The sequence below is a fragment of the Coturnix japonica genome, chromosome 10 (assembly GCF_054131305.1).
Source record: "Coturnix japonica strain WE chromosome 10, WE-NBRP24, whole genome shotgun sequence".
Taxonomy (NCBI): domain Eukaryota; kingdom Metazoa; phylum Chordata; class Aves; order Galliformes; family Phasianidae; genus Coturnix; species Coturnix japonica.
In genome coordinates this window covers 28,049,611-28,059,923 of record NC_140672.1, presented here as the reverse complement: position 1 = coordinate 28,059,923, position 10,313 = coordinate 28,049,611, and the positions used below count along the sequence as shown (strand labels likewise).

General features: G+C 51.7%; 1 protein-coding gene across 1 annotated transcript; it reads left to right on the top strand.

The window, feature by feature from the left end:
- The first annotated feature begins 6,224 nt into the window (after window positions 1–6,224).
- Window positions 6,225–9,351, top strand: LOC146759586 (zinc finger CCCH domain-containing protein 11A-like). Its single transcript, XM_085510752.1, has 6 exons — window positions 6,225–6,319; window positions 6,501–6,620; window positions 7,146–7,871; window positions 8,175–8,314; window positions 8,492–8,559; window positions 9,038–9,351. Exons 1-3 carry the CDS (start codon window positions 6,266–6,268, stop codon window positions 7,287–7,289), a joined length of 318 nt encoding a protein of 105 aa, XP_085366878.1. The 5' UTR covers window positions 6,225–6,265; the 3' UTR covers window positions 7,290–7,871; window positions 8,175–8,314; window positions 8,492–8,559; window positions 9,038–9,351.
- Window positions 9,352–10,313: the final 962 nt, after the last annotated feature.

The window sequence follows — 10,313 nt, the reverse complement described above, 5'->3', positions numbered from 1 at the left end:
TACAATGAAATCAATGGGTGAACTGGAAGAACAAAGAGCCCACTCCCACTTGTCCTGGGAGAGCAAAGCCGAGCACAGCATTACTATTTTTTCCAATCCCTTCATACTTGCTTTCAAAGGATAATTTTCCAGCAGTTATAGGAGCCAGATATATTTTAAACAGTTAGTAATGATGGAACATGACGCTGCTGTACACGTACAAATTAGTCTTGCTGGAGCCTCTCCCTGGATTTCAAGCAGGATCGCTGGTCTCTAACATCTCAGGATAAGGTTACAACCAGCACCATGGTTCACACGCTCATCGTTAAATGGAAAACAACGAGCACAAAATCATCTTAAGTGAAAGAACGAGTATTTCTCTGCAAAGCAGCGGTACATTGGAGATGGCTGAGCTTCCTGCATTACTGGCTTTCAGAGGAAGAAAATGACTAAAAATAGTAGCATGCGGTCAGAAACCATCATATCATATTAACAATAAATCAGGCAGAGTGAGCTAGATGTGCATATATGCAGAAATCTTATTATAAGGTCTTAATCTGGGCTGGCTGGCAGCACGTATTACATGCTGACAGGAACAGCAGCAGCTCAGCCGTCACCTTACCCTGCGGCTGGGCAGAGAGCAGCGCTGGGATGCACTGCCCGGGAGAACAGGGAGGATGCACAGCTGGATGCACAGCTGGATACACAGCTGGACGCACAGCTGGATGCACAGCTGGATGCACAGCTGGACGCACAGCTGCCTGTGAGGAGGGGGCTGTCTGCAGGGCAGGAAGGACTCACACCGCATTCCACTCCCCACCTGCAGGAAGGCTGTCAGCCAGGGAGCCAATGCAGGCTGTGCAGCCTCCAACTCACAATTTGGGGCAGTAATTAACTGGCAATTCGGGAAGTTACATTGACAGTATTCTGTCTTAGGAGGCCAAGACAAAGAAATAGGGCAGAACCCACTGGTGGCAGGACGCAGTACTGCCTGGTGGGCAGATGCTTTGAGCTACACCCCACGCTCAAATCTTTGCTATCCTCCCCAAAGAGAAACACTCCTCTGAAGGAACACCTCCACCTGCACAGGAGCACACAGCCTCAGTGAAATAACATCCCCTTGACAACTGCAGCCCTTAAGGGCTTTTGCTTCTCTTGCTAATTTCAAGGATTCACAAGCACATCTTTTATGTGTTAGCTACTTTATAGTTGTAGATTGGTCTTCAAATGCTTCTGTGAAATCAAATGCTGTTATTTTGGCATATATCAATAAAACCATCTCCTGGATTCCTATTCCATGGGATCTGAGCCTTTTTTTGAAGAATGAGATGCTCTGCCCTTTAAATGCTCTCCATGAAGCAGGCCTGGTGCTATGGCAGAGCCAGGGCAGGCAGATGGGCTCTTCCCAGCCCTGACACAGCTCTGCCCCCGCACACCATGGATCGCTGTAGAGGAGCACAAAGGGAGCACGGGCAGCTAACAGAGCTCTTCAAGGCAGCCTTGTGGTAAGTGGGGCTGACAGGGCAGGAGGTGCTACTCAAGTGCAGCAGATGAGACTGGACTGGGAGATGCCACTCATGAAGAGAATCAAAACATCACACAGGAGGAACGAAGCGATGCTGATGGTCAGAGAGGAGCTGGGACTGGGCAAGGGCATGCAAACATCGTGACTGCAATGAGAAGACTTGAGAGAAGGGAGCTGAGCACAAAGCAAAGATGAGCCCCAGGTCAGCTGCAACACAGTGTGAGGAGACAGACAGACGTGCTGCCATCTCCAGCCAACAGGATGTCACACAGGTGAACATGCAGGGTGATCACACCAGATAAATCCTACCATTGTCATTTTGAACAGTGCAACACTCCAATTCATGCTAAAGCCTTCCAGGAAAGCCACCTGCTATTGCAGCCCCACACGCCCAGGGATCAAACCAGGCACAGCCAAGTGTCACCCAAACCAGCTGCACACAGATCCCTCCATGGGGCACTCCAACCTGACCCTCCTCCAGCAGGCAGCGAGCAGAGCTCGGCTCGTGCCACCAACACAATGGAGACCAAAGGCAGGACTGGTTTCTATTAATACTTCAAAGGCACAGATATCTCATGGAGGAAGAAGTTACTTGGAGTAAAAGTCAATGCTGGCACAAGAACAAACCAGTAAAAACAGGCTGCAAGTTAAAAAAAAAAAAGAAAGTGGAATTCAGGAGGAGGTCACTTTTAGAAGAGCAGACGCAAGAGGTTTAAGTAATGGCTTTAAGACAAAGCCTGATACATTTATGAAGCAGCTTCTGTAATGCAACTGCCTGCAGTGCTGAGGAATGGGCTGCTGAGTCAGCAGGTCCCTCCCAGTTCTGTGCTCCTACAACTGGGTGCCATCCTAACACCCGCTACAGAGCAGGAAGAAAATTCCTATGCAAGGTCCTATGCATAAGCTGCAGATGTCACTAAATAGTGGGAGCTGCTGGCTCCCTGGAGTGTAGGGAGGCCTTGCAGTGAGAGCTTGACGAGTTAGTGGGATGTGCATTAGGCTCCACATGAGGATTAACAAGGGAAGTGCTGTACTCTGCACTGGGACAGGGCAGCCCCAGCTCTGTGCAATGACAGGAGCGGCACAACAGAGGTGCTATAAAGGAAGGGAAGAAGATCGCTCACCTGGAGCAGAAGATCTCGGATTCACATGGGAAAGCTGCACCAAGGGGGGATCTCCAGAAAGAGACCCTTGCCAGCAGCAGTCAGCCCTTAAATGGGCTCTAGGAGAGGTGCAGCCATTACCCTGCGCTCACACAATGCAAAGCAGGTGGAAGAACACGGCAATACTGAAAAGCTGATGCTGTTCCACAGCTTCAGTGGTTTGGAGGTCAAGGAAAAGAAATGTGACGTTCTGAGCCCTGCAATCACAGACTGACTGCACTGCTTCATTTCAAGGGACTTCTGACTTCAGTCCTCTTGTCCGGGTGCTTCTGATGCCCTATTTTAGAGCAAGTGGAAAATATTGAGTCACTCTGCAGTCAAAGTGTCCAGAAAAGCTTCGCTTTTGGCTGAGAGTATTTTGGAAGATACTGAATGCAACCATCCTGGGGAAATGAGTGGCAGAACATGGAGACAGAAACCTCTGCTTCAGAGGAAGGGAAATGAAGGCTGTGCAAGCTGCCCCAATGGAGCAGGACATGGCTGGGTGCACGCTTATGTAAAACAAGATCTGGTGGTTCTGCAGTAGCGGGAACAGGAGGATACGACACAACTTTTATGCCAGAGAATAACATCCACTGCTGGTTTCAGTTCACTTAACATCAATAAACTAACGATGTAATCAGACGCCCAGACATGATATTGCAATACAGGAACAAATTACTTTGTGATCACCGACTCCCAGCTCCCCAGCATCGCTGCAGCTGTTGAAATGATCATTGATACACGCAAAGAACTCAACAGCAAGGGATTGAACATCGCTCCTGGAGGTGGAACCCCCACTGAAGGTGGGGCTGGAAGCTGCAGACCCAGGACAGGCAAAGCACACAGCGCTTTCTCAGCTCCATTGCTCCTCTCTGGACACACTCCAGGGTCTCAGAGTCCCTAATGCTCCGAAAAAACAATAAAGGAAGTTGTCCAAGGAGAGGTGAAAAGAACCTCATCGCTTATTCACTGCAGGGAAACATCTTCAGTTTGGGGGGTAAACGGAAGAGAAACGGCTGCATAAAATGACAGCTTACAGACAGGAGGAGGCTGTCAGGTGTCACGGTGTTATTAAAGGCCACAAGAGCATGAAGGGAAGGAGTGCAAGAGTGGGATTAGGGCAGGGGAGCTCCTGAGGGCTGCCAGCAGATCTGCAGCCTGCGTTCGATCTGTGTGAAACCCACATGGCACAGTTTGACTTCAGCACATTGGCACATCCTGAGCACAATGGAGTTATTGGTGCGAGGGCAGTGCCTGGGGGATCCCAGCTATTCCGTGCTGTATAACAGCAGCAGAAAACAGCTGCAGAGAAACCTCAGAGTGCTCTGTGAGATCTCAGCTGCAGCTTATCTTGGGCTGTGGAGTCTGAGCACAGGGACAGCAGAAATCCATCTCCTGTCCTGCACTGAGCTGGGCCCAGCAGGGCAGGCAAACCAGGGCCTGATCTTTGGGAAGGCTCCTGACGTGGATGTGAGTTAGAGCTCAAAGATGAGTGTGATTCCACAATCATTATTGTCATCCTACAGACTCCACGTTACACAAAGCGGAAGGCACTTAAACCTGCCCTAAAAGCATCATTGCAGTGGGAATATCACATCTCACCCGTGATTCACGGCCTTAAGCCCTGCAAACACTCCATTCTATGTGATGTCATTATACCTAGCTATATTGCTAGCATGCTGTAGATTCGGTGCACGACGACTTTAAAAAGACACATTTAAGGCTTGTCTCACAGAAAGGAAGAAGTGACCATGAAATATTATTATTTCATCTGAGATGTACTTAGTTATGGAATGGAGCACTGATGAATCACGAGGCAGCTCTGCTCCGAGCATCGTGCAGAGGAGCTCATGGGCTTCTCTGGGACTGCAAACCTCCCTCTGAGGAATCTTAACTGCAAGAAACCTGGCCTGAAGGTTTGGTCCCCATTCCCAGTGTTGTGACAAGAGTCACCTCAGTTCTCTGTTACTTTACTTCAGATAACCCCACTGGGTGACCCTTGTGTTGGTCTCTTACAATTGGATCTAGGAGGTGCTGGCTGCCTGTGTTTATGATGAAAGAGCAGCAGTGATGTGGGTCTGTGTGAGGTCACAGTCATTGCTGGGTTGGGAGGGTTTGGCCCCCAGCTGTCGAGCAGAGCTGGTGCTCTGGTGAGCGTGCTGCACACAGACACTGAGCTGTGAGCGTTCCTTGTTGGAGATCATCCTTTGGGAGCCCATTGCAGGCACCGCTGCGGCGTGTGTGTGAGCTGGGCACAGCCCGGACTGACCAGGCCAATAAGGTGAGCTGGGTTTGGTGCTGGGCGGCTGCTGGAAGGAGTCTGAGCAGAACAGCTGGGCTGGGGAGGAGCTCCCAGCTCAATGGAGGCCCTTCCGAGTGGCTGTTTGCAGGGGAAATTGATTCCTTGTGAGATTCTGTCACACGTTTTGGTGAGGATGATGAACTGCCATTACTGCCCTGTGTGATGCTGCAGTGCAATGGAAAGCACAGCAGTGATAACGGGGTATCAAAGTCCTGGGCTGCAGCAGGTGAGGATAAGCCCGAGTGCAGCAGCTGTGGGCACAGAAAGGAAGGAAAAAACTGCTGACCATTGGAAGGGCTCAGGCAGGCAGTGATCTCCAGTCAGACACCCTCACCTGCACTGCCAACCCTTCAGTGATGTCTGGGAGGGGTTTGCATGTGCCTGAGCTGCCCTGGGTTGGCCCTGCCATCCCACCAGGTGCTCAATCTCTGCTTCAAGCTGTGACTGAGCATCGCTGCTACAGCCCTGCAGAACTGCTGCTGGTCCCCAGCCTTTGTTTTAGACATTAGAAGGGAAGGAGAGCACAGACTTCATGGAGTGCAACTTGTGCTTTATTGACCCCCGGATCCAGCACATTTTTAACAGAACCCCCTGAAGTCCTGGTGAGATCCAGGTGCTGAGCTGGGCCGTGGGCTGTGCGGTGACATCACAAGCACAGTGAGCTCACAAGCACTGCCTGGGGCCGCGGCTGCCACCAGTGAGTGCCAGAGCCGTGAGTGCTGCGCAGAGTGTGGACACGCTGTGTCAGCCCTCGTCCCGGCTGGCAGTGACGGTGGTGGCTGGTGGTGCTACCTGCTCTCACTGACGGTGTTGCCCAGCCATTGCACTGGTGTGTTAGCTGGAAGGGAGGAGAACTGCAGCTGTGCCCGGGTAAGCCAGAACTGGAGGTTTCTCAAACGTGTGAGTGGTAGCACTGCATCCACTGCAGCTGCAGCAAGGGTAGATGATGGAGTCCTTCTCATGGCAGGAACACAAATGTATTTTTGTATGCTGCAAGGTATATAACTGCTGGTGGGATGGAGAACAGCACTTGCTGGGGAAGTCATGGCACTTAGACACACATTGGTTCCAGAGCTGGCACAGTTCTTGCAACCAGCTGCTTCCAAGGCATTGCCCTCCTCGAGAGCCCAAACTGCATCAAAAGAAAGCTGGGAAAATGCTTATTCCTCATGATTCTTCCCTTGTAGGCACTTCCTGTAGGGTTCCGGTCCGAGAGGACTCTTTGGGGATCCAAGCAGTTCGAGCACAACCGTCTCTTTGCAAGAGCAGGGAATTCCTCTGGAGATAACCCAGACGGGCTCTAAGAATTTCACCATGTCTCAGCAAAGAGGCGACTGCTACTTCTACTTCTACTCCACCTGCACTAAGGTACGGTTGACTTTCTTCTGCCTGGGTTTTCTTCCATTTCCTCATGTTGAAGAGAAAGGGGTGGAGCAGGGGAGACCTGCTGGTGATGTTACCCTCATAGCGCTGCTAACAGCCTGGGCTAATGGCATGGACACGTTTCAGGCTGTGCTCTTATTTTCCTGTGGTTTCCTTGTGCTTGCAGGGAGACAGCTGCCCCTTCCGCCACTGTGAAGCGGCTCTGGGGAGCGAACGAGTCTGCAGACTGTGGATGGAGGGCGGCTGCTCGAGGAGTAACTGCAAGTTCCGTCACATGAGGATTGATGTGAGTGTTTGCCTAAAGATGTGCTTTCCAGCTTAGTCTACAACACCACTTTTCATGGCTGTGGTTGGGCTGAATGCACTTCTGCAGGCTGGATATGTTTGCTGTGAAAATCTTACTGGTTTCTGTTTCTAGAGGGGACTGGGAGGAGGTAAAGAAGGCAGAGAATTCAGTGCCTTAGGTATATCACAGCGGGAGATGTTTGCATTAGGAGCCAAAAGCATTTTCTCCCCAGATGCAAAAAGCTCGCATTGCTCAGCCTCCTAAAGCTGCTGGAGTTGGGTGGTAGGAAAGAGTGGCACTCCCCTCCTGCCAGCAGGGCTCGGTTGTGCCCTATCGGGCCTTCTCCGTCCTGGATTTCTCCAGAGCAGTTCGTTCTGGCTGCTTGGAGTAGTGAAAGGAGGGGAAGAAATGAGGGTACAGAGCTAAGGCTCCACACGATGGTTTCTGATGGCTGTTGGAGCGCGGCATCTCCCTGCAGACCTGATGTGCCTGTTTCCATGGCCCTTCCTTTCCTTCTCTCTGCAGAAGCAGCGCAGTTTGATTCCCTGCTTCTGGGAGAACCAGCCCGGAGGCTGCCAGAAACCACACTGCGCCTTTCGCCACCTGAAGGAACGCGGTGGGAACAGACCAACTGCGCTGCTGAGCCACAGTGAGTGTCCGATGGCGTGAAGCATGAAAGGCTCAATTCTGAATGTCAGTTCTGAGCGGGTGCAGGATGCATGTCACCATTCATTGGGGATGCAGGGGAGAGTCGTGATAGTGAAATATCCATCTGTGCTTTGGCTGTCAGAGCAGCGCTGGGCTTTTTCTGGAGTGAGGAAGATGCACTACAGGTCTGTGCTGACTGCACAGCATTTGGGCAGCGGAAGGCAAATGTAACAAACAGTGCTTGAAAATGTGAAGCTTGTGGTTGACTGTGCTCAAACCTGCCCCCAAAGAGACGCTCATCAATCATTCCTTGTTTCTTTTCTGCCAGAAGTTGACACCAGTGGCCTTCCTCCAAAGAGCAGCCTTGCAAAAAGTCTGGGGAACCAGACAGAGGTTGACAAGGCACCAGAGAGAGGTACAGATACTCAACAGGCTCCTGGGTTTGATGCACTGTTTTTCTACTGAGATCTGACTGTTCTTTCCCGGGACTCTTTGCAGTTGACACCCCAGTTTCCTCCCATGGCCCGGCTGGACTAAAACGCAAACGGTCGGAGGAGGAGAAGGGAAAAGCAGGGGAACCACCCTGCAAGAAAAGAGTTAAAGGTGAGCACGAGGAGCTCGTTACGGTGCCTCAGAAAAGCAGTGCTGTCATTTTGCATTGCTCTCTTTTCCTTGCCCTGGATTATTACTGAGTGCAGCTATTGGGTTTCTTTGTTCCTTTGTATGCGTTGTTGGTACACAGAGGTGACCGTGTGCAAAACATGGCTGAGAATCCCGGACAGGGCAATGCAATTCCACTGGCCAAATGTATTTAACTTTGTGGAAGGGTGGTGGGACTGATAAGAGAACTTGATCTCTCTTGAGGCGCAGCAAGACAGTACCAGCTCTCTCTTCCTTTTACTTTAGGTGGGCGCAGGGTCTCTGTGAGGCCCATTGATTGGAAAAACACCTTCCCCCCAACGCGGAGACAGAAACGAAAAGCAGCAGAAATTCATCCATCTGCTGCTGAGGACGCAGATGAGCCCCCAGCTAAAAAACTACCAATGGTAAGAGCAGTGGCAAAAGCAGTAGTGGATATGAAAGGTTTACATTGCCCTTGAAGAAAAGGAAGAAATTCCAAGTGTTCTACAGCTCTTCTGTTTCCCTAGAAGGCAGCAGATGTCTCACAAGGTACTTGTGGAAACTCTGACCTGTGCTTCATACTCTGTCTTGTTTCTTCCTAGGAGACTCTTGCTTCAGTCCCGCCCGAATACACCGTGCTCAGCACCGAAGTCATAAAGCTTCCAAGCAGGTGATGACCACAACTTGTTCTTCCTTAATGCCCTTTTCCCATCAGACAGAAGTTCTTTCACAGTGGGGGAAAATGGGGTGTTTGAGATGTGTCATGGCATAATGCAACAAAGGAAGAGGTCATCTGAGATCACTGAAACTGCTTTGTCAAAACCTCTGCTGAGTTCATGGGGAAAAGTACCTGAGCCAGCAAGCAGGATTTTGCAGAGGATGATTTCTTGACATGTTTACAGACAAAGCAGTGAGGGTGGCAATGTGTTTCTGCTACAAAGCCCAGCCCCTGATTGCCAGACTCAAACTGCTCTACTTGAACAGATGAAAAAGGCACCTGCTGGTTTCCTTAACTCCAAAGGCAGCCACAGGTTAATCGAATCACCATCCCTATGTGGGTGTGAGGGGCGGGAGGGTCAACTACAGACCTCAGAGCTGAAAGCACATCTCAGAAATGTCACATAGATTGTTCTCTTCCTTCCCACAAGTCTGGAGCTGCTCCCAGGAAGCCACGCAGACCCCATGGCACAGCCAGAGGAATCCAACACTACATCATGTTCCTCACAAGGGGCAGAAAATTAGCAGCTGAGCTGCACAGGGGCGGGGGAAGCAGCCATCACTGAAGACAACAACCTTGAGGAGCTTATGATGGAGCTCACAGAAGAACTGGAAGGAGAAACTGATGTGACGATGAGGATGTGGATGAGCTCCTTCTGGACCTGTCCGACATGACGGCTTAACACCATCGCCTGATTGGACAGTTTAAAACAACAACAATTAAAACCAGCCCTGTTCCTTTCCAGCCCTGCTCCTTTTTGTTGTTACTCTGTGGGTATTTCTGAGACTCTGCACAGAGTCTTAAAGCCGAGTCAAAGCAGTGACAATCAGCACTGACTGCATCCTGTTCTGATTTCCTTGTGGCTCTGAGTTCAGGTCCTGCACCCGCCGCCAGCTCTGGGTGCTGCTTCAGCATCGAGGGCACAAAGCTCCTCTGTGAGCACAGAACGGCGTCCATCCAGGGCTGAAACTTCCTCCTTCCTTCACCCTCAGCAAAACTCTGCCTTGGGCCCAATGGGAGCTCTGCTGTTCTGATTCCTTGGGCAACCCTTTGAGAAGGCAGTAACAGTGGGCTCAATAACTGAGGCTGAAGCACAGCACTCAGGGCAGGGGCTCATGGGGGAACACAACGACGGGGGATTCAGGAGCTGGGGGCAAAGCCGCTGTGCATGGAGCGGCCCCAGCAGCCGCCATGGCTTCGTGGTACCCCGGTGGTCGGGGCCTGGGCGGCCTCTGGCGGCGGCATTGCTGGCACAGTTCCTTTCCATTCCCTCCCGTTCCCCATCCCATCCCACCCCATCCCATCCCCATCCCATCTCCATCCCATCCCATCCCATCCCATCCCATCCCCATCCCCATCCCATCCCACCCCATCCATCCCATCCCATCCCATCCCATCCCATCCCATCCCATCCCATCCCATCCCATCCCATCCCATCCCATCCTATCCCCATCCCGTCCCTTTTCGTTCCTCCCTGCCCACCCAGCGGGGAGGATGCGGGATCATCTATGAAGGTGCGGGGCCGGGCAGGTCTGCGGGGTGTCCGTGCTGCAGGTGCCATTGCCATTGCTTTGCCCCATGTTTGGCTTTAGCGTCCTTCTACTCCATCGGATCGGATCGGACCGCGCTCCGCCCGCAGCGCAGCGCACTGAACTCACCACACCAGGTCTCCGAGCCTCAGACTCACGGCCGCCATCTTACCGACA